The 26,895-nt window shown below is 38.2% G+C and overlaps 1 protein-coding gene across 1 annotated transcript in view; it reads left to right on the plus strand.

The window, feature by feature from the left end:
- HACD2 (3-hydroxyacyl-CoA dehydratase 2) overlaps window positions 1–26,895 on the plus strand; it is a 78,781-nt gene that overhangs the window by 40,031 nt on the left and 11,855 nt on the right. Inside the window, exon 4 of the mRNA XM_081138415.1 lies at window positions 8,899–8,987. Coding sequence (XP_080994541.1) covers window positions 8,899–8,987 — 89 coding nt within the window. The remainder of the gene's footprint in view (window positions 1–8,898; window positions 8,988–26,895) is intronic.

Genomic DNA, 26,895 nt, shown 5'->3' on the forward strand with positions numbered 1-26,895 from the left:
TAATTACTGTAATTGTTAAGTCTGAGCAATACATTTGAATGGATTCATTGCCTACTATGGGCCTTTTTACCATGACTTCTCCATTACTAAATTCTTTATTTTGATTTATCTCTTATTTGACTGAATTTCTGACAGCATGTGTCTCTCAAGAAGGTCAGTCACATTGGCATTATGTGACAGTCCCTTTCATTATTTAGTGATGTTTACCTTTTGTCATTATACTAGAATGCTATCTTGGCTGGGTATAATATTCTTGAGCATTCTTTCTTTCGACCTTTATAGTGTTACTTCATTGTCTTCTGACATTGGATGTTGCTGTGGAGAAGTCTGAAGCCAGGCTGATTGCTTTTTTGTCTGGATCCATGAAGTATTTTTGTAACCAAGAAATCTCTCAGCTTTACGCATTCACTATCACTTGTTGTTTCCTGGAATACAGTGTATTCTTTCAGTACAAATTGAGTTCTTTCATTTCTTGGATTATACCCTTGAATACATTTGCTGTTCTATGTAGTGGGTTCTCTACTTTAGGAATAACAATTATCCCTGTGTTGAACTGTCTTTGTTTTCCATAATTACTATCTTCATTCCAGTTGCTTTAATATTTGACTTTCCCCTAGATGCAATGCATGCTTTATTTTTTTTTCTTGCATTATGTTTGTATGGTCACCATTCCTTTTCATCTTGCTAAAGTGTGAGTATCCCTGTCCAACCATTTTATTTGCTCTGATATAGATGTTACTGAATTCTCCCTGACTGTATTTTCACAATATTTAAGTTTTAATTGTTTTCCTCTGTGAGCTACAGTCTAAGGATTGGAGTTTTCCTGTTTTATATATTTTTCTATACACTGAGGGCATAGGGGTAGGGCTTGGGAGAATGCATAGATGTTAAAACATAAAGCTTCAGTAATTATAACAGTGTACATATGTATTGATATAAAAAGATCTTCGGGATATATTTTAGGGAAGAAAAACAAGGTATAGAACAATGTGTATGAAATGCTATTATGTAAAAATTGGGGGAAATATAAGTAAATATATCTTTATACATTCACTATGTATTTGCTGTTATATATCTAAAATATATACCTGGGATGATAGACAAGGAATTAATCATTGGTTACCTATGGGAAAGGCACCTGAGTGGTAGTAGGATGGGACTGGGAGGGAGACTTTTCTCTGTATATCTTTTAATACTTTTTAAATTTTAAACAATGTAAATGAATTACTTATTTAAAAACATGAGCTCTTCCTTCTCTTCTGAGATTTAATTGCTCCATTCTGGATTCCTCAACCCTGTAAAAAGTATATCTCGTTCCCATAGGGAACTTTGTACCAGTCCTCCAACTCAGTGTGGGGCCTAAAAAACTTGGCATTGATGAGGTAGCTTCTGCTTAGTCACTTATCCCACATGCCCATCACTTTCTAGGCATGTTTGTCACACTCCAGCTATTTATACTTCTCTCCAAATCTGGTCCTATTAGTAAAAATTCTCAGGATTTTATTGATTCACTTTTGCGGTTGGGGGTAGAGTAAGAGGTGTCCAATAATCTTTCCTTTCATGGTTGGTTAGCACTTCTAAAAATATATGGCATAAAGTTGTACCCCGTTTCTTTTTGGTTGCTGCTGGTGATTTTTGTTGTTATTTAATTTTATTACTTTAATTTCAGTGAATCTGGTATTTGGATAGGGAGATTTTGATTTCACTTGCCATCATTTAGTTTTAATTTTTGGCACCAGCTTTATGTCTCCTGCCTTGCTTTGGTCTGGCCTCCATTACCACATATTCCTTGTTGGTTGGCACTCCTTCACTGGTTGTGGGCTCCATCTGAACACTATCCTACTCTGCTCCCAACCTGTGTTGCTTTTCCTGTACCTAACTTTCAACCTGGTCTTTGTCATATATAGCCTATCTCTGAACCCCACTCTCCTGTTCTATCTGAGGGCTGCACTAGGTAGGGAGGATTTCCAGTGCTGCCCAGCTTTGCAAGACTCAGTTGTTTGGGGAATCCTCTGGTTCTGGGGAAATAAGAAATTAATTGCCAGATCCACTTTATAGAGCTTTTGCTACACACACACACACACACACACACACACATACACACACACCTGTATTTCATCTACTAGTGTTTAGCTTCAAAAGTTCATTGTCCTTTCAACATAACTTCCCATAATTATTTCTCAAGTTAAAGCGTTGCATTGCTGAAGATATCTTTCTGAAACCAATTGGTAATCATGCCATTACCTGTTTACAAATGTTTAGAAGCCTTGCACCATCTTGAAAAGGTCCTAGAAAATAAGAGCTGTCCCAAAGCAAATCAGCTGTAACCTAAGAGTATAAGTTACTGAGGGCAGGAACACTGTTTCTTTCACTCTTGTATCCCCAACATGGAGAACAGTACCTGGTATAGCATGGAGTAGGTACCCCAAAAATATTTTTTGAATTACATTAACGAATAATAGATGCCTACTAGTAATCTTTTTTGAATGAATTTTGATCTAGCTCACTGATAGATTGCAGAATCTCTTTTTTGTTGTCTGAAAACAACCAATTTAAGTAATTAACAATAAAAAAATCCCCTGCAGTTTGGGTACCTCATGCTATGTATGTCATTCATATGTATGTGTTCAAATATGTAATGGCATAATAAATGCAAACAAAGTAGGATTGACTACAAAAAGGCTAGAAAATAAAGGATCTGGTCTGTCTGATCTATCTATACTCCTCATTTTTTAAGGATTTGTGGTAACTTATACTCAAAATATAGTAATTTAGTATGCTTCACATTTGGCTTTAAACCTTCTGACTACCAAGTTGAAAAGGACTACCGAGTTCTATAATGTCTTTCATTGGAGAAGAGAAGAAAAAATACTTCTTAACATTAAATTCTAAAACAAATTTCCCACTTAGGGCTTTATATAATGAACATCGAGTGATAGGGTAGATATTATACTGCATACCATTTCTACAGCAAACAAGATAATTTTTAACAATTTCTTATGAAATCCACCTGATAACAACAATACACCCAACTTGGTGATCTGTTCTGTTTGGAGCCAAGATAATATGGCCTATCTATGTTGCCCTCTGTTGTTTGTCTGGCTTGACCCCAAGGATAAACTTGGAGCTCCTGGCCCTCAGATAGTCTTCCTAATATAAGAGTCCCTTTTTTCTGCTGGCCTTTTGACTGGTCCAGTAGAGCAGGCATTTTGAGATCTGGTTGTCAGGCTAGGTCCTGAGCTCCTGTTCGCTGGGTGGCTGAGGTAGGTTCATATGCCATAGAAACTAAGTGAGAGTTGGTATGAATGATATCATTTGGGGAAAACTCAGTTGCCCAACTAGGCAGGTTCTCTGAATAGGGAACGCACGAGCACCTACAGGCAAAGCCAGAAACATCACTGCATCTCAATGAAGTGGGAAAAAATTAGTTAGCTTTTTATTGCCTAATTTATTAAGACTTAAATTCACTGTGGAGGGTGTATTAAAGCAGTCATGCTTATATACTGCTGGTAGGAATGTCTATTGATACAAACTTTTTGGAAAGCAATTTGGCAATATATTTCAAGAGCCTTCAAGGAATTCATACCGTTTGATGTAGTAGTTCTACTTCTGGGAACTGTCCCAAGGAAATCCTAAAAAAGAAAAGTATAAGCCTCAAAAATATTTAAGTGTTATTTCTAATATTTTATTACTTCATTTACAGTAGCAAGAAATTGGAGCAGTTTTTAGATATCTCTCAGAAGGAGAATAGATAAATATATTCCACTCAAAGGAATATAACTTGAGTTAAAATATTTTGAAGAATTTGTTTGTTTGTTTGTTTGTTAATCCTCACCCAAGAATATTTTTCCATTGTTTTTTTTTTAATATATCTTTATTGATTTCAGAGAGAGGAGAGGAGGAGAGAGAAATAGAAACATCAATGGTGAGAGAGTCATTGATTGGCTGCCTCCTGCACGCCCCTAACTGAGGATCGAGCCCACAACCCAGGCATGTGCCCTGACCAAAAATTGAACCATGATCTCTTGGATCCTAGGTCGATGCTCAACTGCTGAGCCACGCCCAGCCGGGCTTCCTTTGACTTTTTTAGAGAGAGTGGAAGAGTGTGTGGGGGGAGACATTGATGTGAGAGAAACACATCAATTGGTTGCCTCCTGCATGCGCCCTGACTGGGGCGGGGATTGATCCTGCAACCCAGGTATGTGCCCTTGACCGGGAATTGAACCAGCGACCCTGATCCTTTGGTGGATGGGCCGACACTCTAACATTCTCACACCGGCCAAAGCTGTTTATTTTTTAACCCTCACCCGAAGATATGCTTACTGATTTTAGAAAGAGGGAAAGGGGAAGAGAGAGAGAGAGAAACATTGATGTGATAGAAAACATCATTTCGTTGCCTTCCAGTATGTGCCCTGACCGGGGGTGGAACCAGAAATCTAGGTACATGCCCTGACTGGGAATTGAACTGGAAACCTTTTAGTATACTGGATGATGCTCCAACCAACAGCCACACCAGCTAAGGCAAGAATATGTTTTAAGATATAAAATTTCTTAAAATGTTTAGTGAGAAAAGCAAAATACAAAGAGTATGAACAATAGAAGTTGAACTGTATTTAAATATATATGTAAGGATTAATGTCATTAAACTGTCCATACTACCCAAAGCAGTCTACATAGTCAATGCAGTCCCCATCAAAGTACCAATGGGATTCTTCTCAGAACTAGAACAAATAACCCTAAAAATTATGTGGAACCACAAAAGACCCTGAATAACTATAGCAATCTTGAGAAAGAACAAAGTTGAATGTATCATGCTCCCTGATTTCAAGCTATATTACAAAGCTATGATTAAAACAGTATGGCACTGTCACAAAAACAGATATAGATCAATGGAACAAAATAGAGAGCCCACAAATAAATTCTCACTCATGTGGTCAATTAATCTATAACAAAGGAAGCAAGAATATACAATGGAGAAGTGGTAGTCTCTTCAATAACTGGTGTTCGAACAACTGGACAAATACATGCAAAAACATTTAAACTGGACCACTCTCTTATACCATATACAGAAAATGAACCCAAAATGGATTAAGAACCTAATATAAGACCCAAAACCATAAAACTCATTGAAGAAAATACATATAGTAAACTTTTTTGACCTCAGTCTTTGTATAATATCCTTTTGGATATGTTTCCTCTGGCAAGGAAAACAAAAGCAAAAGTAAAAAAATGGGACTATATCAAACTAAAAAGCTTCTACACAGTGAAGGAAACCATCAACAAAACAAGACAACCTACTGAATGTGAGAAGATATTCACAAATTATGTATTCCACAAGGGCTCAATATCTAAAATATATAAGGAACTCATACAACTCAACGTCAAAAAACAAAAAAATGAGAAGAGGACATGAATAGACATTTCTCCAAATCAGATGGCCAACAGGCATGTGAAAAGATGCTCAACATCACTAATCATTAGGGAGATGCAAATCAAAACCACAATGAAATACCACTTCATACCTGTCAGATGGTTATCAAAAAGTCAACAAATAAGCTGGAAAAAAGAGAACCCTTCAGCACTGTTGGTGGGATTGTAAATTGATGCAGGCACTATGGAAAACAGTATGGAGATTCCTTTAAAAATTAAAAATAGAACTACCACACTACCCAGCCATTCCATTTCTATTTGTCAAACAAAAAAACCCCATAACACTAATTCAAAACAATACAGGGTGGGACAAAAGTAAGTATACAGTTGTTTGTATGGAAAATAATTCATAATTAATAAACAACACAAGAATAAATTGTTTCACATACTCACAACTGTATAGCTACTTTTGCCCCACCCTGTATGTGCACCCCTATGTTTATTGCAGCATTTTATTTACAATAGCCAAGATGTGGAAGCAGTGTAGGTGTACATCAATAGGTGAATGGATAAAGAAGATGTACATATGTATAATAGAATATTACTCATCAATAAAAATGAAATCTTGCCCTTTGCCTTTTTTTACTGGCAGTTTCTTTTGCTGTGCTGAAGCTAAAGGGTCTCTAAAGTCCCAAACATTCAGTTATTAGGCAGGCTTTGCCTCTGTTATAAGAAACCCTAACACCCCCCCCCCCAAAAAAAAAAGAAACCCTATACCCATTGTCAGTCAGTCCTGTTCCCTCCTAACCTCCCAGACCCAGGTAATATTTCTGTCTCTATAGTTTACCTATTCTGGACTTTTCATATAAATTCAGTCATGCAACACATGGTCTTTTGTCACTGGCTATTTCACTCAGCATAATATTTTCAAGTTTTTATCAATAGAGTAGTATGTGTCAGTACTTCATTTCTTTTTATTTATTATTCATTACTTTTTTTTTATATGCTTTATTTATAATGTTTTATTGTATGGGTATAGCACATTTTATTTATTCATTCATCTGTTGGACATTTTTATTTTTTCCACTCTTTGGCTAATGTGAATACAGCTATGAACATTCACATACAAGTTTTTGTATGGGTTATTTTTCTTTTCTCTTGGGTTTATATACATCTATGAGTAGATTTGCTGGGTCATGTGGTAATTCTGCATTTAACACTTTGAGGCACTGCCAGACTTTTCCAGAGTGGCTGTACCATTTTATAACCCCGTCAGCAATGTGTGAGGGTTCCAATATCACAGTATCCCCATCAACACTTGTTATCTGTCATTTTGATTATAACCATCCTAGTGGGTGTGAAGGATAGATCATTATGGTTTTGATTTGATTTGCATTTCCATGATGACTAATGGCCATGTGCATACATTCTTTGGAGAAATCTCTTCAAATCCTTTGCCCATTTTAAAAAGTAGGTTATTTGCCTTTTTATCAACTTGTAAGAATTCTGTAAATATTTTGGATGTAAGTTCTTCATTTGTTATTTTTTCCTATCTGTGGTTGTCTTTTCACTTTCATGATGGTGTCCTTTAAAATCATGAGTTTAATTTTTATGAAGACCAATTTATTTATATTTTCTTGTGCTTTTAGTGTCATTCCTAATAAACCATTGCCTAATCCAAGGTCACTAAGATTTACATCTATTTTTTCCAATACTTTTAGTTTTAACTCTTCCATTTAGGACTTTGATCGATTTTGAGTTAATTTTTGTATATGGTGTAAGGAAGTGTTCTAACTCCATTCTTTTCAAGGGGCTATTCAATTGTCCCAGCACCATTTGTTGAAGAAAAAAAAAAAAAAATGTATTTTTTCAGTGAATTGTCTTAGCTTGTTGAAAATCATGTAACAATAAATGTAAAGGTTTAATTCTGGACTCCTAACTTTATTTCCATTGACCTGTATGTCCATACATTTATATTTTTCTTTCATTCATTTTACAAAGATTTATTAAGCATCTTTATTTGCTAAACATTGCTTGTCATGTCCATGTTACTTGCTTTTCAGAACAAACCAAACCCTCTTGAAGCCCAAATCCTCTTTTTTTAAAATATATTTTTTTATTGATTGATTGATTTGAGAGAGAGAGAGGAGAGAGATTTGTTGTTCTACTTACTTATGTACTCATTTGGTTGCTTCTTGTTTGTGCCCAGACCAGAGTTTGAACCTGCAACCTTGGTATATTGGCGCTGTGCTCTAAACAACTGAGCTACCTGGCCAGGGCAATGCAAATCCTCTTTAAGAAACTCATTCTAACAGGATATAGTATCTCTTAATGAGATATAAAGTGATTTCCTTTCATAACCAAACCTATACAGGCGGTTATATCTCTTTCTGATTTGTACACACTCTTTTGGCAAGTCATAGTTTGTCCAACTATATAAATGTTCAGAAGCCTGAGTGCATTTTAGAGGGTTTGGAAATTGGTCTGGGATAGTCCAGTGAATGTATTGAATGAGGTTAGTTTTAAAGTGGAAGAAGAATCTATGACTGTGGTAAGAGGTTCCTGGCAGGTGTGGAGTGGCTCATATGCAACTTGATAGGTCCAGGAAGTTGGTAAGTCTAGTTGCTGACAGCCGTGAGACCAGAGAAAAATGGTGAGGGGGTGCTGGCTTATATATCCACAATTCTACTTTTAGATTTTATTTTAGTAGCAGTCTCTTGCCAGTGTGAAGTTACAAAGAGAAAATGATGTTTATAGATATGGCTTATTGCTGGGTTTAAGATGACCTAAAGGAGGCAAGAATTTTATACCATGGTAGTGGCTGGTCTCTAGATAGAGATTGTGGTTGTAGAAATTGAAGGGGGAGGCCAAAGACATGCAAACTTAGCAGAACTTGAGGATTATGTAAAATAATTAAAGCTGATTCCAGTGTTATAACTTGAGGACATTGGGAGGATAATTGTACCACTGCTTACTGTAGTAAACAAGATGAGAAGAAGTGGTCTATAAAGATAATAAACTTTGATTTTGCTATGCTTGTTGGCAAAATCTTTAAATGAATTATGAAAGATACCAACTTAACCATTAGATAGTATATCAAGTCTGATATTCAGGAGCTTCCAGTGTTCATTAGACACAAATGCAGTTGATTTCCCTTTTATAGGTGCCTATTTATTTTTGAAACCCACATTATAAATGAACTTTCAGTGTCTAATTTTAAAGGTTAAGCAATGGTTTTATTTTCTCTACCTACCTGGTAAGTGTAAAAAATATTTTATTTGGTTAGGCTTAAGAAGGGTACCTAGATACCATGGTTTGCTATTGTGATTAACCATATTGTTTTCAGGGAGGAAAAAGTTTTTAATATTTACTACATTGAAAATCATAGTTTATATAGCAATAAAGATAAATTTCATTTGTTCAAGATGGTTTTGTGTCCAAACATTAAAATTTGAATGTTTTAGAAAATTTATTTCATGTGAATCTTAGTACAGTACATTTATTTACCCATCCTAAAATTTCTTTCAGGAATTGTTCCATCTTCTGTTGTCCTTACTTCTTTCCAAGTGATGTCAAGAGTTTTTCTAATCTGGGCAGTAACACATAGTGTCAAAGAGGTAAGTGTTTATATAGACTGAAATAAAATAATATCAGCACTAACAAATGCTAGTCAACTTTTCTTTCTCACATGTGTGTTATAGATGGAATCCCATGTCACATCCATGTAGCCCAGATAAAGTTCATATTCACTGTAGGAATTGGGTTATTAGTGGGAAACGTACCCCAAATATGCAATGTTGTTAAAGAAAAGACTGATTAAATGACAAAGTCCTGCAATCTTCCATCCCATGGAGATTGGATAGTGTGCATGTAGTCTGAAAATCAGTTATATTCTTCTGGTATCTTGTTTGTATCCAGCACACTAAAATCTAGACAACTTATAGTGGGACTGTTGTGGGAGTAGAGGACATTAATTCATTCCCAGAACAGTCTGATCTTTTCTTTTTTAAATAATTTTTTATTTTTCAGTGAATATTATATTAGTTCCAGGTGTACAGCATAGTGATCACCCTGACAAATCAAGTACCCATCTGACACCAAACATAGTTATTACAGTATTATTGACTATTTCACATGCTGTACTTTATATCCCCTATTCTGTAACTATCAGTTTGTACTTTATCCCTTCACCTTTTTCACCCATCCCCCCAAAACCCCTCCCCTCTGGCAACCTTCAAAATGTTCTCTGTACAGAACAGTCTGATCTTTATAGGACCAGGAGAAACAAACTTGTTTCCGCACAGGCCACTAGGATTAATGGAATTCCCAAGTGTGCTGAGTCTAGTGGATCTGGGAGGTGAATGTTTTCAATGGGGCCTGGGTGGGAGATACCCTGGGCAGGCCCAGGGATGTTCCTTGTAAGAACTAGGGGGAGAAAGCCATCATTACCATAAGTGTGACTTTACAACTGAGCTTTCATTTCCTGGTATTGGGGAAGAAGGTGGTTTTCCTGTATGTTTTCTCCTTTTTCAAAGTCATTTATTTCTTGTTAATGTCACCTTGAAGTAAAGTATCTGTAGCTACCATGAGGATTCATTTTTCAGTTTTTTAGTCCCCAAAACCTATCACCAGCATTATTAGATTCTTTGGGGCTCATAAAATACACTCTCATCCATTAGCATTATTCTGATGTTTTCCTTACCCTCAATTCTTCTGAAATTTCTGTCAAAACATTTTGTTTTAGGGGATTTATTTTGACAGTTTCATTTGTATTTCAACTGAGTTTTTTTAAACTTTTTATTGGCATATGATATAGATAACAGAAAAATGCACATAGCTAATGACTTTTTAACCAGAGTTGATTAAGCTAAGTTATTATTTTTGTTAAATTATTATGGAATTTGCAAATGCACAGGCTTTTCTTTTTAAGCTCTCTCATTCCTTGATGATGTGTGAACTTTCTGCACAGGGAGAGTGTAAAACAATCACATCCTTTTTTTTTTTTTTTTTTTGAGTGATCACATTTCTTTTAAAAAAAAAGGTTAAAAATAAAACAGGCAAAAAAATCCAAATGTAGTATATTGCCCTTTGTTCTCATTTTTGTTTATGGAGTAAGGAAAAGTTACTTTACTTGTACCATGTAACCTCTTTATTCATTTTAAAACTCTTTTTACAAATCATTTTAACCTGTATTTCTTGCTTCCTTACTTTTGTGTATACACTATTTCCTTTTCATTTTAAAAACAATTCATAGTTTTAACTTCCCAGTCATCTCAAGTGACCTATTTCTTTCTAATAGTAACTCATTTACATTCTTAAATAGGTAATTATGTACTTTTAATAATTAAATGTTAGGTATGTGCAGACAGAGTACTGTCAACTATGGAGTGATTAATTGCTTTGCCAATACAGTCAGATATTAATTGTGCAGGTGCTAATGCTCCAGCTGATGGATTAGTCATGGCCTCTGCTCCTCCTCCTCTCGGTGACCACGTCTCTGCTTTTTGGCCCTTCTAGCAAACAGGATAGCCAGTAAATAAATGCTTACAATTCAAGTCAAGCAATTCTGTTAGCTGTATTACTGTTAGCAATGGCTTAAAAAGCTATTAAATGTCTCAAGGTTACAGGAACATGTCCTGTACGTGGCCATTGTCCTCAATAACAACAGATGGGTAGACTTGACATTTAGCAGATGGTGTCATATTTGAGCTTTGCAGTAATTTAAGTTATATACTTGTTAGGTTTGTATATTCAAAATTATTTCTCTGAACCAAATTTAACCACTTTCTACTATTGTTAACATTGTTTTCTTAAAGACTGTGGTACACTAAAATTTATTGTCTTACTGCCACCTCTGGTGACACTTTTACATACACCCTACTGGTCAGTTGACTTCATTCTTACATGAGTAGGATTCAAAGTTTCTGCTGCTCCAGGATCACAGTTTTTCCTCATTTCCCTTTTCTTTGAGCAGAACTCATTCATCGTTTATAGCACTTCACCCCAGGTCATTGATAGCTAACTTGAAAAGCCTATTTCTGTGGCATTTCAGAGGTCGTCTTATCGCCTGTTTCTCCACTCCTCCTCTTAGCCAAGTGCTACTTTCCTGCCTTAGAGTTTCATATCAGCTTGTTCTATACAACATTACACATGACTTCCCTACTAAATTCCATTCTTTGTTTCCTGAAACATCTTTAAAATATCTTTATTTTCCTTATATTCAACTAGGTTTATTTTATTGGTGGGAACTACGTAAGTAATGCATAAGGAAATTAACCTCAGAAATAGCTGCTTAATAAAAGATATCTCGCTTTCTCATTTTAATGTTCAAATTCTTTTGATACTACTCTATTTTCATTCTCAGTTTCTTTTTACATCATAGTCCCCTCTACTGTTGACGAGAACTCCTCGTGTTCACAGCATTACATGGGGATTTGGACTCTTGCTTTACCCCCTCTGACCAGCTCATATTTTCCATGTTCATTCCCTTGTTTTTCACTAATTGTACATGATGTGCTATGGTATAGCCTATATGCCCTTTGAGGACTTGGTACTACTTTTTTCATATTTGAGTTATATTTCCTTTTAATAGGCCCTTCTCACTTGTCATTTTAATTCTCTACCCCATGGAATTCTAGTCCCATAAATATCACATACACTATAGAACTAAAAGGTGATCAGATAATTTTCTTTTATGACATATTAGGACCCATCTATCAGCTAGTGTGACATCTCTATTGGCAGGATATTAAAGGGTAAAAATGTGGTCTCTAAGTTCAAAAGCTTTTTCTTGACCTAATGTAACATAACCTTCCCACTTTTTTCCTTTTAAAGAGAAAAATATATATATATGTATGTATGTGTGCAAAGCTCCAGACAAAAGCAACAAGCTCCTGGTGGGGCTTAGGAGATACAAGAGGGAATCAGTGATTGTAGCTGACTTCTTTCCAGTTTTCCCACCTGTCTCCCAGACCTGAACTGGCTTCTCCTCACCCCTTAGCTGAGTTGGCTACTACTGCTGCTGCATCGGGCTTTCCCGGGCGTTTGTTCCTCTCACCTTCTGTTTGAGCCTGTTCTTTCTTTTCACATTGAAGTAAAACAACATTGGCATTTTTTAGAGTAAACTGCAGTGGAAATGCCACCTTCACTACACACACCCCACTTAAAAACAGACAGGTTCACAGAATACATGTTCGTCCTTGTCCAAAAGTAGCTAAGCCGAGCCCCAGATTGCTGGATACACAAGTAGGCCACTGTCCCTCTTCCTGGCCCAGCCCTCTTTGAAGAAGCTACCCCACATTCTCTCCTGAGTTCTTAGTGTAAGATCAGAAGTCCCCAGTCACCTCCATGGGCAGTAGTTGAGAAAGAAGTTGCTAGACTCACTGTAGCTTTAGCGCAAGTACATCTGTACTTTACTAAGGGTAATTTACATAAAATAGAACTATCCTGGAATGCTGAGCCTTCTCTCCTTTCTTTCTCACCCTCTGCCACTATTGGAGAAAGGGATGTTTTCCCACATGCCTCTGGAATGTTCTGTGAGTGCTCCTGATTTCACCAGTCATCTGTTCCCACCTCTTTGGGCATGCTACTGGACTTTGTGACACTTAATCTGCCATTCTTGCCAACTTTTCAGTAAGATGCTTATGAAAAGCTTATAATCAGTGTTTAAGAAAGTTAGTAACCTCCAATTTTTATCATTATATTGGTTTTTGTTTGATGCGTTATAGTTTACAGAGAGCTCTTATATATATTATGATCATTCACTTTTTAAAAAAATTTATCTTTAATCTTTAGTGTTGAAAGTACTACAGGTGTCCCATTTTTCCCCCCAATTGACTCCCTCCACCTGTTCCCACCCCCTCCCCAGGCCTTCACCCTGTCATTGTCCGTGTCCATGGGTTATGCACATGTGCATATAACTTCTTTGGTCAATCTCCTCCCACCCTCCACCCCCCTTCCCTCTTCCCTCTGAAATATGATCGTCTGTCGCATGCATCAATATCTCTGGATCCACTTAGTCTGTTAGATTATTTTGTTCATTACCTTCTTCTTAAAGAAGACCCTTCAACATTTCACATAGTACTGGTCTGGTGGTGATGAACTCCTTTAGCTTTTCCTTGTCTGAGAAGCTCTTTGTCTGACCTTCAATTCTAAATGATAGCTTTGCTGGGTAGAGTAATCTTGGTTGTAGGTTCTTGCTTTTCATCACTTTGAATATTTCTTCCCACTCCTGGCCTGCAAGGTTTCTGTTGAGAAATCAGCTGACAGTCGTATGGGTGCTCCCCTGTAGGTAACTAACTGCTATTCTCTTGCTGCTTTTAAGATTCTCTCTTTGTCTTTAACCTTTGGCATTTTAATTATGATGTGTCTTGCTGTGGGCCTCTTTGGGTTCCTCTTGTTTGGCACTCTCTGTGCTTCCTGGACTTGTAAGTCTGTTTCTTTCCCCAGGTAGGGGGAGGTTTCTGTCATTATTTTTTCAAATAGGTTTTCAATTTTTTGCTCTCTTTCTTCTCCTTCTGGTACCGCAGTAATACAAATGTTGGGCCTCTTGAAGTTGTCCCAGAGACTCTTTATACTGCCTTCATATTTCTGGATCCTTTTTTCTTTTTGCTCTTCTGGTTGGGTGCTTCTTGTTACCTCATGTTCCAAATTGCTGATTTGATTCTCAGCGTCCTCTGCTCTACTGTTGATTTCCTGTAAATTGTTCTTCATTTCAAATTGTGTTGCCTTCATTTCTGATAGGTATTTTATTAGGTCATCAATGGTCTCACTTGTTTTCTAATAGTCTTACTAATATCCTTGAGCATCCTTATAACCAAAATTCTGAACTCTGTATCTGTTAGCTTGCTTGGTTCTATTTCATTTAGTTCCTTTTCTGGAGATTTCTTTTGTTCTTTCCTTTATGACATGTTTCTTTGCCTCCACATTTTGGCTCCTTCCAGGTGTTTGTTTCTATGTATTAGGTAGAGCTGCTATGTCTCCTGGAATTTGTAGAGTGGCTTTGTGTAGTAGGTGTCCTGTAGGGTCCAATGGCTCAGCCTCCCCAGTCACCTGAGCTGGGCCTTCTAGGTGCTCCCCTATGTGGGCTGTGTGCACTGTCCTGTTGTAGTTGAGCCTTGGTTGCTGTTGGCGTCACTGGAAGGAACAGTAGGCTGTGAGGACCAGCTGCAACTACAACCAAAGAGCTGCTGTGCTGGAGACACCCTGTGGAGCAAGATTTACTTCAGTGGAGCTTTGGTGTTCACCAAGTGCACCCCTTGAGTATGTCACTCCTGGATGTGGTAGGGTTGTAATCCAGCATGGCCTAGTCTGAGCACTGGGTGCACTGTCTCTGGGGCCAACCGGGAGGTGCAAAGTCAGCTTCTGCCAGTGCCTTGTCCAGGACCACTCAGCATGAGCTACATAGCAAACTGTAGTTGGCTGCTACTTGTGCTGGGCTTGGAGGTGTCCAGGAGAGGCCAAGCTATGAGCCAGTGCAGGCTGCCACTAGTGCCAGGCCTGGGACCACTTATCAAGCTGTATGGGGCACGCTGCTGCTTGTTTGAGAGATTTTAGGAAAGTCCTAAGCATGGGTCTTGAGAGGCCATTTGCATAGAAAAGCCACTGGAAATGGCTTGGATTAGCTTGCAGGTGGGGAGGGGGAGGGTCTCCCAGAATCACTGGGGGGGGGCCAAAGGTGTAAGTCAGGTGCTAGGGATTCAAATATGGCGCTTGCCTGCCGGCTCTGTGTTGGGGAAGGGCTCACCAAAGGGGCAATGGCCTCTGCCAGCTCCTCTGCCTGGGGTAAAGCTGCCCCTCCAGCTCTTGCCTCAGTTTCAGGCAGGTTAGTTCCTCCCCAAGTGTCCCAGGTTCCTTTCAAGCTGCTGCCCGGCGCTGGGCTCAGAGGGAGCACATCTGAGTGAGTCCGTGCGTGGGCCCTTTAAGAGGAAAGCCTGGGACTCCCACAGCCTCCAAGTCTCTCAGGGACAGTCCCTGCTGATTTTTTACAGCCCAGAGTTGTGGGGACTTCTCTTTCCGGCCCTGGAGCCCTGGGCTGGGGGCCCGATGTGGGGCTGGGACCCCTCACCCCTCCAGGAAACCTCCACCCCCGAGATAACCCTCCTGTGTTTAACCCGAGGCACCAGGTGTGGGCCTGCGGCCCGGTCTCCGGGATTGAGCTCCAATCTGCCCACGTCTCCGCCTCTCCTACTGGTCTCCATGCTTCTTCGGTTCCCCGGTTGTAGGGCTTCTGTTCAGCCAGATTTCAGGAGGTTCTATGTGATGGTGGTTCTGTGTTTTAGTTGTAATTTTGATGTGGCTGTGGGAGGCTGCGGGTGCAGCTGTTACCTAATCCGCCAACTTGTTTCTCTCCCATGATCATTCACTCTTGATAACTGTCCCTTGAGGTAGGTTGTAGCCTCCTCCACTTAGAGTTTGGAGGCTAGAGAGGCAAAGTATCACACATGCGATAAATGGCAGAGCTGATTTCCCACTACATCAGTTCCCCTCTCACCCTCTATCAATGTGTTGTAAACACATCCTTATTTTCATGTGCTTGTCATGCCTTGTCCTATATGGAGTTGAACACCCACCCCTATCTCAGATTCAGAAGCACATTTCTTCTTCAAAAGTTCTGTGATTCCAGAGGCATATTGAGATATGACTCTTCAGTCAAATCATTTATGCATAAAATGCACATTGGCTGGCCCTGAGTATTTGTCGGCAACATTTTGCCTATTTGCTTCTCTGATTTTTTTAGTGCTCAAGTGACTCTGTGATGAATTCCTGCAATTGGCCTTTTTTCCATGAAAGTTCCAAGACTGTTTTTCATTTTGGGGTTTATGGACTGTTTGGAACAGAATTACCTGGCAAGGTTATTAAAAATGCACATTCCAGGTCCTGCCCCACACTTGTGAGTGGAGCCAGAGAACCATCATTGTTATCAAGCTCCTCAGATAATCTTATGAATTCTAAGATTTGAGAAATGCTCAAAGATACTGTATGTTGTGCTGTAACTTTTATTTGACTTGTCTTGATTTTACTTCACATTTCTACTTAATTTATTTGAATTCTACAAATCTTACCATCTCTTTCTAAGAGCCATAGTTTCATTCTTGAAGAACAAAAGCCTTAGAGTTCCAGAGACATAGGGAATCTAGCTGCTTCACTTAGGACGTGGGTTGCTGGGGAGAGCTCTGTCTTGGGCGTGTACTTCACGTTGCTTGGCCAAAGCCACCCAGAAGAGTGTTTAGGAGGTCATTTCCACCTGAGGAAATACTGTGCAGACATCTCTCTTCTTGGGACTTCTCAAGAAATGTCACCTTCCTTGGACAGTTTATTATGTTCTATGTAATTTGAACTCAGTATTCTAGAACATGGAGGCTTAGTATCCATAATTTATGTGAGGGGTTAATAAGTGTTGATTTTGACACTTACCCTGTGGCTTAGGACAGAGCACTTTAGCTTTCTGAGTCTCGTTTTTCTCATCTGTAAAATGGTAATACTAATACTAATATGTCACAGAGTTTTTGTGAAGATTAAGTGAGAAAAATATATTGAAAACAAGGCAGCAGTATTTGGAAACCAAGGTCTCTAGCATGTAATTTTTGACAAAGAGCTTCTGAAGTCCCTTACAAAGCAGTTTCGCTTCAGAAGGAATGCTACTTCCTTCATAGATGGAACACAGTTTTTTTCTTCTTCCTTCCTTCTTCTTTTTCACTCTCGTGGAAGCTAAAATATGAAGAAAAGTAGTATCACACTCCTGTTCCTGTTTTGGTTGCATTGCAAGTTTTTCTGGGTCCTCCAGCTGGGATCACAGTATGCTCATGCCTTTGCCACCTCCTGTTAGCGTATTTCCTGTGGCACACTTGCTTCTGTCCCTAATGGCTATCCATGAACATGGCATTTCAGTGAGGCAGGAAGAGTATCTACTTGTTTTCATGAGTCACACGAGGAGCTGAAGTGTATCTGAGGCACATCATCCCTCCTCAAGTACCGTGCCTGTATCAGAAGTCCTCTCGTCCACTACTCTTTCCACAATGACATTCTATCTAAGTGAGCAAAGGAGAGAGCAAAGGCCATTGGGATACATTCAGTATCTTGAATGCTGAATGTCTAAAATTCTCCACCCCATTTACTTTCTATTTTAAATATTTCTGTAGGTGGATTCGCATCACCTTCACTTTTAAAACTAGAATCACTCTAAAGGTGGAAAACCTCGTTATTTGATTGTTAATCAGGCACTTTCAAACTTTAGACAACTCCTGGACAAATACTACACTATTTTAATGTCACTTTCCACATATGTTAATAATGGACACTAAAAGGTAGTTACTTTCCTCATAGCTTGATGGTTCATTTTGCCGTTGCCTATCTTTAGCATAGGTGATTTTGGCAAAATCACATTGTCTACTTTTCTATTACTGTTTTTCTGTCTGTCCCTTTCCAGCATTTCCTTGAGCTGTGTATAAAGATTTTATTTCAAAATATTGAAAAATATTTAGATCCTGTTAGGGTAGTGTAGGTTCTCCATGTTGCATCTTACTCTCATTGTCTCAGTTCTTTTGTAGCCCTTGAAAAACTCTGCTGGCACTCATTTGTTCAAAATATATTTTACTCTGATGGTACTGTGCTTTGAAAATTAAGTCAGTTATGTTAAAAAACAAAAACAATAAATATCTTAAACCATGCAAGCCAACATTACCACCACTTCCTATAGAACATAGCCCTCTTTGTCAGTTAATACTGGGTGGGACAAGAGTAGGTTTACAGTTATGAGTACATGAAACAATTTATTCTTGTATTGTTACTTATTTATTATTGTACTTTCCATACAGACAACTGTAAACCTACTTTTGCCCCTCCCTGTTGTTGACTAGGTTCCAAGCTCCAAAATTGGAAAATTGGTTTAATTTGTTTTTAATGTTAATCTTTATCTCCTCTGGGCTCTGCTCCTGGTGGTAACCCTGCCCCACAAATATCCCTCACTGAAGCTTCATAGGACCTTTTCTTTTGCTCTCTCACCCCAGGGGCTAAATCTGACATCCACCATTCCTATTGTCAGTTCTGTTATGAGAGAGAGCAGTTATACCCAGCAAACTTCCCGAACACTGCACAGTTATCTTCATTTGGGGGAATCTCACTCCTGAGGGAGCCCCAGTCTTCCCCATTGTAGAATGTCTGGCAGATGCCTGGTCCTTCAGGCTTGAGCACTATTGGTGTCCTCTGTTCCATTTGCTCCAGAACTTCCAGATCTTAGGTCTTCTAGTGCATTTTACAGCTCCGTTAGTCTTTTTAAGTATTATGCTCCCCCCTCCCTTTAATTGATGTTCTGGATGCACCAGTGGGGTCTCCTACATTATTCCTATTTTTTATAATGAGGTTCTGACAGAGGTTTCTTGTTGGAACACATCCTCTTCAAGTATAAGACGTTTCTATACTATTGGGTAGTATCCTTAGGTATTGCTACTACTTACAAATAGTAGGAAGCCTGTTCAGAGCCAGATCTGGTAGCTTGCAGTCCTGAGATTAACACAGATGATTGACTTTTGACATTAGGAAACTGTCATGGAAGAGGAATGAGAGTGAAGGAAGAAAAAAATTGTTACATTGGGTGTGAAATAGTTTCCCAGATAAGCACATGAGATTTCCAGGCTGGGGACTTAAGTGGTTTCAGCGTTGATTGTATGTCATCAACTTGAATTGAAGAATAACACAGGGAAACAAAGCTGTGTCACAGCGCTATGCTGTCAAGTTTTATTGTCAGCAGTGAGTTACCAGTGAGTGAATTCTGCCATTCTAGCCAGTGTTCATTCATGGTTTGAAGGTGAAATGAATTAAGATGCTTATTTAGACTGTTATTTCGAGCCAAAAATAATAATAATTTTTTGGTACTGTATAGCAATGAAGCATGTTACTTACCAAATTTTTCTAGATTGAGTGTTTCGTCTCCCAACACTGTCCAGTGGAACTTTCCACAGTGATGGAAATATTCCGTATCTGTGCTGTTCCATATGATCCATACTTGCTATATGTGAAACCCTGAAATGAGGTTAATGTGGCTGAGGAACTGAATTTTAATTTTATTTTGTTTTAATAGCCACATGTGATTGGAGGTTACCATATTGGACCTTGCAGCTGCAGATGTTCAGTGTTCAGTGTAACACAATTCTCTTGATGTCAGTCAATTAGGTTTTCATATATTTTATCTCATATATACATGACTGATTTTTTAAGAAACCAAAAAGTCAAAGCAAATTAATATGGTATGCATGGTATGCATTGTTCTTAAAATCTGGGGATGCTTTTAGTACCCTAGATTAAATTGTTATAAAAATCCAAATTTTAGTGTGGATGGTAGTGTCGTCTGCAGTGGGAACAGTTGATTCTGGTGAGACTAGAGGCCACATGTCACTCCCTTTCTGAGGCCTACAGTGTGGCCTCTGCAGTGGCTTCACCATAATAACGTCCCCAGGTTTACCTTGCTGAAAACTATTTCATAGGCCTTTTCTCTCTTACTTGAGTTAAAAGGTGCCATACAAAAATAGTCAACATTATTATCCTAATGTGCTCAGAGATTCTCATTTCATACTGTAAAAGTGAGGTGATTGGCATGCATCGTGAGCATTGCTAAAATATGTCAGCAAAGTCAAGGAAAGTTAAAAATTATTACCTATAAACTGCTTTTAGACAGGTGTGCCCACAGTACAATGAGTGGCATTTCTAAAGCACTGATTAATATTCATTTGAAAACTTTTAATATGTGGCAGGAGGAACTATCTCTTAAATTACCTGCTCCTTTGCCAAATTGGTTTTTTATGTACTGTAGCCTTTTCAGTATAACTTTATTTTCAAGCATGAATATGGAGTATCAAATAGTTTAATTAAAAAATACTTAAACTGACAAGAATATCAGTAGGTTCTCTTCCTGATGGTCGGTCTGCACAGTGAATGCAGTAGGTAACTGTCTCCTTGGGAATCTTGAAGAAATCGTCACCTTTCCCTGCTCCTGTGAGATATATATAGAGTATATTTCAGTTTCTTCCAGGAAGAGGTTCAATAATCTTTTTCACTTACCCATGTCAAGAAGCCCTATCTAGTCAGGACACTCTCATTACAAGTTGTGATGCATCATGGATAAAATAAAGCTTGTTACTAAGTTCTCTGCATTTTCCAGAGAGAGGACCCTTTCAAGTCTGAAGTGAAACCCTGGTGCACTTCGGGAATTTGTAAGACTTGGCTTGATATACATGTGTGGATGCATGCTGAGAGTAAGCTTTGCGTTTTAGAGGGGGGAAAACTAATTATTAAGCTTGATGCATTAAAGACTTTGTTTACTTCAGATTGCTACCATAAACGTTTGTTTTTAACAAGATGAGTTTGGCATCTTCTCCCTTTTACCTTTGCCCTGGCAAAAAATTTACCAGAATAACCAAAAAACTTGAAAATCATGCATCTCTTTTGCCTTCAGCATTGGTGCTGTCTTGTTGGATCAGGTTTAAGAAATCTTTTGTTGAGATCTTTGCCTCAAAGAAAAGTATGTTCAAAGCCTCAAATGTAAAAATGAATCAATAACCAAAGTTTTAAATAATACTTTATAGGTTTTCAAACTTTAGCTTTTCAGAATGTTACACTTGTGTAGCATTTTGCCATCTATAGCAGAGGTTGTCAACTGGCAACAGATGTCAGTCCCTCAGGTGGGTTTTAAAAGAAAGGTCAAGAAAATCAGTGACTGGATGGAGCATGCGCCATCTCACAAGAGCTAGTGATTGTGGAAGGATCCAGCAGTATGCAATCTGAACTTTTAAAGAAAAGGCAGAAATTCAGATGATTTTTTTATGTGGACTCTCCCAATTTTAAAAATGGGATGAAATATTTTTGAAGCACTGTATATGCCCAAAGAGAACATCAGTGGACCAGGACCATGGGCCAGTGTGTTAATATTTCTGCTCCAGAAGATGGTATACATCTCTTTTATTTTTATTTTCTGTCTTATTGAAGTTATTAACCTGCCATAATAGAACAAAAAGAACCACGATGTTTCACAATATATGTGGCCAATTTCATGTTGTTTTGACATGTCAGTTACATTTCTGACAATGCTCCATCCCCTCCCATCTACAGTGCTGGGTTGGCACATAGGGATACTGCATTTGGAGGTTTGGGGGCAGACTGTGAAGTGAGTGTGCCCAGTCCTCCTCATGGGACCACAGTAACCTATTGCTTTGATCCTATACTGGTTTGAATAATACGATCAAGGTTGGGACTAAATACTATCCCATTCTGATGCGTTCTCCATGCTTGAGTGTGTTGAAGGAAATAGATGGAAGTGAGATGATCAAACAGAGCTCTGGAAGAATATTAGGAAAGGCTAGCAGCTGGTGAGATCTGTAGACCTCCCAAAATTGGTAGAAACATATTAACCTTCAAAAAGAGGGAGAGATGACATCTCTTAAACAATAAGAAGCAAAACAAACATTATCTTGCTGTTTAAGCTACAGAGACAGCCACCAGCCTGTACTATGTCAAAGCAATGGCTAGCATAAATAGTAGGAACTTAATATTTGTTGAATTGAATTTTTCCTTTCATGGAATAACTGCCATTTATTAAGTGGCTAGCACTCTGCTAAGCACTTAATATGTTTTTCTAATTCTTTAACAGCCATGCTTATCCTCTCTGAGTCTCAGCTTCCTCACCTGAAGAAGCTGAGACACAGAGAGAATAAGTCCCTTGCCTCAGACATAAAGCCTGGAAGTCTGGAGGTCTGTTTGATTCCAGAATTGCAGTGATTGGAGGGGGGGGAGAGTTATAGTAACTAGCTAAGCTTGATGAGGAACCTACCACCCTTCATGTTTTTCAGGAAATGGGTTAAATACATTAAAAGTTGGACTAATGGGAGCATTTTAGCATTCAGATCTGCATGTCTGACTTTGTCGTAAATGCAGAATTGATCGTGCATTGTTTGTTGAGTGCATGCTTATACATTTTTCTCATTGCATGTTCAGAAAAGTTGGCTTCATGACCAAGAGTTGTTTTGGCAGGCCAAAACATTAAACTAGGCCACATCAAAAAATAGTCCTTAGGTACTCTGTTGTAATAGAAAGAATTTTTTAACCAGTTTTCTTTGTCATTGTATGTTTTTTAAAAGTCTGTGTAGATGCATGCTTTTCTCTCCTTTAAAGAGGAGCAATATCAATATTTCTTTATAATGTAACTCCCATTTTCCTTTAAAAAGAATAGTATTTTCTGTTTTTTTCACCATGTACCCAATTATGGATTTTTAATAAATATTAATCATGAATTGTCATGTGAAAAAACTAATACTAATCCAAACATCTTTTTTTTTAACCACTACGTGTCAATATTTGTTACATTTCAATTTATTCCTTTTAAACAGATAACTAAATGAGTTACATTTGTGTTCAAAAAGCTTAATAAAATTTTAGAAGGACCAGGAATGTTGTCAGAATTGTCCTGTTCTCCAGCCCAACCCTCAGCTGAAATCACAACTAGGCATCAGCCCTGAGATCTTCAGCTTCACTTGCACTGCAGAGCTGCCCTCCTCACCCAAGGCTTTTCCAACCAAGTCAGAGAACATGCAGGCTCATACTGCAGATGGGTCACTATCTATTTACTGATTCATTCTTATTCACTCAACAAATATTTATTCAGTATCATCTATATGCTGGGTATTGTGCTAAGCCCTAGGATACATGAAAGGAAATTCACGGGTGCTGCCCTCACAGGGCTTCCAGCATAGTGCAGGAACAAAACTGAGGAGACAGCAATACCATAGAGTGGGTAATAATAAGGCAGAGGAAGGACAGGGTGCTGGGACCGCATGTCATACCTCACCTGCCCCAGTTGAGAGGCTCCACTAGCCTGTTCCAGTTCCTAAAGAATTGTTCCAGTCTCCCAGGTACAGTTTTCCTTCATGGAGTGGTCTTGGGGACTCAATGAATTAATATATATAAAGCACTTAGAACAGTACCTGGCCTTTAGTAAGTGCTCAGTTAATGCGAGCTACATATTAGCTGTGATGAAACCTAATCTTTTCAAAAATTTTTAATGACAAATTTCTAAAGAACTGTTTTGAATTCTTTTCTATGTCCCGAGGTTTAAAACAGATATAATTGACTTTTCACATAGAAATGAATGTGTTTTGTACTTATTAAAATAGTTTGAGTTAGCTGGTGAAAATTCACACATAATTACTTTTATCATACTTAAGGAATAATTAGCCCTGCTAATGGGAGTTATTATTATCTTAATCATCATTATCCTAATCTAAAGCATTTGTTAAAATTGGATTTTGCCTTATAGCTAAGCTAATCCCTCTTCAAAGCAACGTTATGGACCTTCTCTCAGGGTATTATTTACAGTCTAAATAATACAAATTGAGGGTCAACATTAAATGTATTATTTCTTCTCAAGTTACCCTCTTTTAATGTGCTCTTATTTATATGTTTTGTTATAAATGTTCTAATGTCTTTTCCAAGAGATTCGGAGGCTTCATATCAAAAACAACATATCTAGAAACAAACTGATAGTTGTATTTGCCCACAGAGTGGATGCTTAGTACCTAAATGATTTTTTTTAAACAATTTCAAATTTGCAGAAAAGTTGCCAGAACAGTACAAAAAACTTTCATTTGTCCTTCATTCAGGTTCCCCAACCATTGGCATTTTACTGCATTTGTCCCATGGCCTAATCTTCCGTATTTATGCACCCATTATCATTCGTCTTTTCCTGAACTTTGAGAGTAAGCCGTACTTGATTCCTGTGATCACCCCTAAATACTCAAATACATGTTCCAGACACTCTCCTCTATCACCTGCATATGACACTCCAGTCACGAAGCCAACATTGACACAGCAGTACCATCTCATCCACAGCCCCATTCAGATTTTACTAACTATCCAAATAATGTCGTTTTTTCTTTCTGGAATAGCAAATATTTACTAAGTATCTTCTGCGCTCCAGATATTACGCCAAGCACTAGGGGGGGAAGCAGAAGCATGGTTGCTGTGGTATTCCTGCCAGAGATGTGTTACATTTAGTTGTCAGGTCTCTTCAGACCCATCCATTTCTCATGTCCTTGACAGTTTTAAAGAATAAAGGTCTTAATTTCTATAGTGACCCTCAACCTAGATCCATCCAGTGTTCCTTCATAACTAGTTCAAGCCATGCATTCCAGGCAGGAATGCCACAGAAATGGTGCCACGCTTTTCTTAGCGGCACGTGAGGTGGCAGTGCCATGACTACCCATCCTAGCCCTACTGATGTTGACCCTGATCACCTCCTCCTGGTTGTGTCTGTCAGCTTTCTCCACCTTCAAGTCACGTTTTTGCTCTTTTTGTTGATTCTTATTTTGTGGGAATGACTCCTGCCTGTATCAGCCACCTCTATGATGGTTACCAAGTGGTGATTCTCTATTTCTGCCATTTTTCTTACATGTACTAGTTGGCATCCTGCTGTAAGGAATAGCTTTTCCTTTCTCCCTTTTGTTTATTCATTTATTTTATTCACATAAATTTGGACTCGTTAATTTTTATATAATCCAGTAGATTGTGATTTACTTTGATGCTAAAATTGTTTGTGATTTGGCCGTTGGAAGGCCTTTCTCCTGGCCTTCTGACTTGTCTCCGTCATTCCTTGAGCATTTCCTTACTTTCTGACAAAAAAGATTTCCAGACTCATCTTGTACTTCGCCTGCCCCATCCCTGGAATCAGCCATTTTGCCAAGGAGCCTGCTTTGTTTTAGTTGAGGCCATTAGACTTGATCTTAGCCAAAAGGCCAAGAAGCAATGAGGATGGATGATATTTAAGAACCAGTATCTGGGTAGTTGAGCTGCTCCTTGCTACTGGAATTATTATTGCTTCTTGACCTCTCAGTAGAGAAAGCTAGGATATACATGTGTGTATATATGTACATATACATACACGTATGCATGTTATACATACATATATACTCATACACATTATATCTAAAAGTATTTGTGTGTGTGTGTGTGTGTGTGTGTGTGTGTACGACCTGAAGACCAAGAAGACAAGTCAGAACTATTTAGTTTCAGGGCACAACCTGGGTTCAAACTTCTGTAAGCCTCACTTTTCTCACCTGTAAAATGTGAATTCAATGAGGCAAATAAAATCCTAGTCATATGTTAAGAGTGTGGTAACTATTAAGTACAATTATTTTTATTGCTGTTGTCACCATAATTATTAAAAATAAATTATTTTTACAAACAAACTAGGCAAAGGACTTGAATAAACACTTCTTAAAAGAAGATGTACAAATGACCAATAAGCACATGAAAAAATGTTCAACATCACTAATCACTAGGGAGTAGTGTATCAGAACCAGAACACAGTGCTGCTGCTTCATACTCATTAGGATGGCTGCTGGCACACAAAAAATAAAGTAAGTTTTGGTGACAATGTGCAGAGATTGGAACTGTTGTTACAGTTGGTAGGAATGTAAAATGGTGCAGCCACTGTGGAATACAGTTTAGTGGTTCCTCAAAAAGTTAAACATAGAATTAACATATGATCTAGGAATTCCACTCTTTGGTATATACCCAAAAGAATTGAAAACAGGTATTGAAACAGGTATTTGTACACCATGTTCATAGCAGCAGCATTCACAATCACCAGAAGATGGAAGCAACCCAAATGTCCATCAGATAGGTGGATAAACAAAATGTGGTATTTTATACAGTGGAATATTATTCAGTAGTAAAGAGAAAGGAAATTCTGACACATGCTACAACATGGATGAACCTTGAAAGCATTATGCTAAGTGCAATAAGCCAGACACAGAAACACACATATTGTATGATTCTACTTAAATGAGATACCTAGAATAAGCGAGTTCTTAAAGACTGAAAGTAGAATAGTGGTTACCAGGGGCTAGAGGGAGGGAGAAGTGGAGATATTACTTAATGTGTATGTTTTGATTAGGATATGAACAAGTTCTGAAATGGATAGGGGCAGTGATGGCTGCACAGCATGGTGAATGTACTTAATGCCAGCTAATTATACATGTAAAAATGGTAAAATGGTAAATTTTGCTATGTACATTTTACCACAAACAACAAAAAGAGATTACTGAGAGGCTAAGGTGACATAACATGAAAAACTTGCCTATATATGTTTTTAAGTACTTCCTGTGTTCATAGTGTCCACTGGTTATAGATATATTACTCTCCCCTGACCCAGTACCCATCCTCCCACCACCCCTGGCAACAGACACACACACAGTCCACCAAAGGAAGGCCGAAGAATGATATTTGTAGGAGTTAACAGGAAGCGAAAGTTGGGGAGTCAAATGGATCTGGAACAGGGGTTGGCCTGTGGACCAAATCTAGCCTGAAATTTGTAATGGCTTTTACATTTTTAAAGGGTGTAAAAAGCAATGAAGAATACAGGACAAAGGCTGCATATGACACAAAGCCTAAATTATATGCTGTTTAGCCCTTTGCAGGAGAAGTTTGCTGGCACCTGGTCTGGAACATTCCTGTGGACCAAATTGTGTCCCCTTAAGTTCA

Source organism: Miniopterus schreibersii, assembly GCF_964146895.1.
Source record: "Miniopterus schreibersii genome assembly, chromosome: 5".
Classification (NCBI taxonomy): Eukaryota; Metazoa; Chordata; class Mammalia; order Chiroptera; family Miniopteridae; genus Miniopterus; species Miniopterus schreibersii.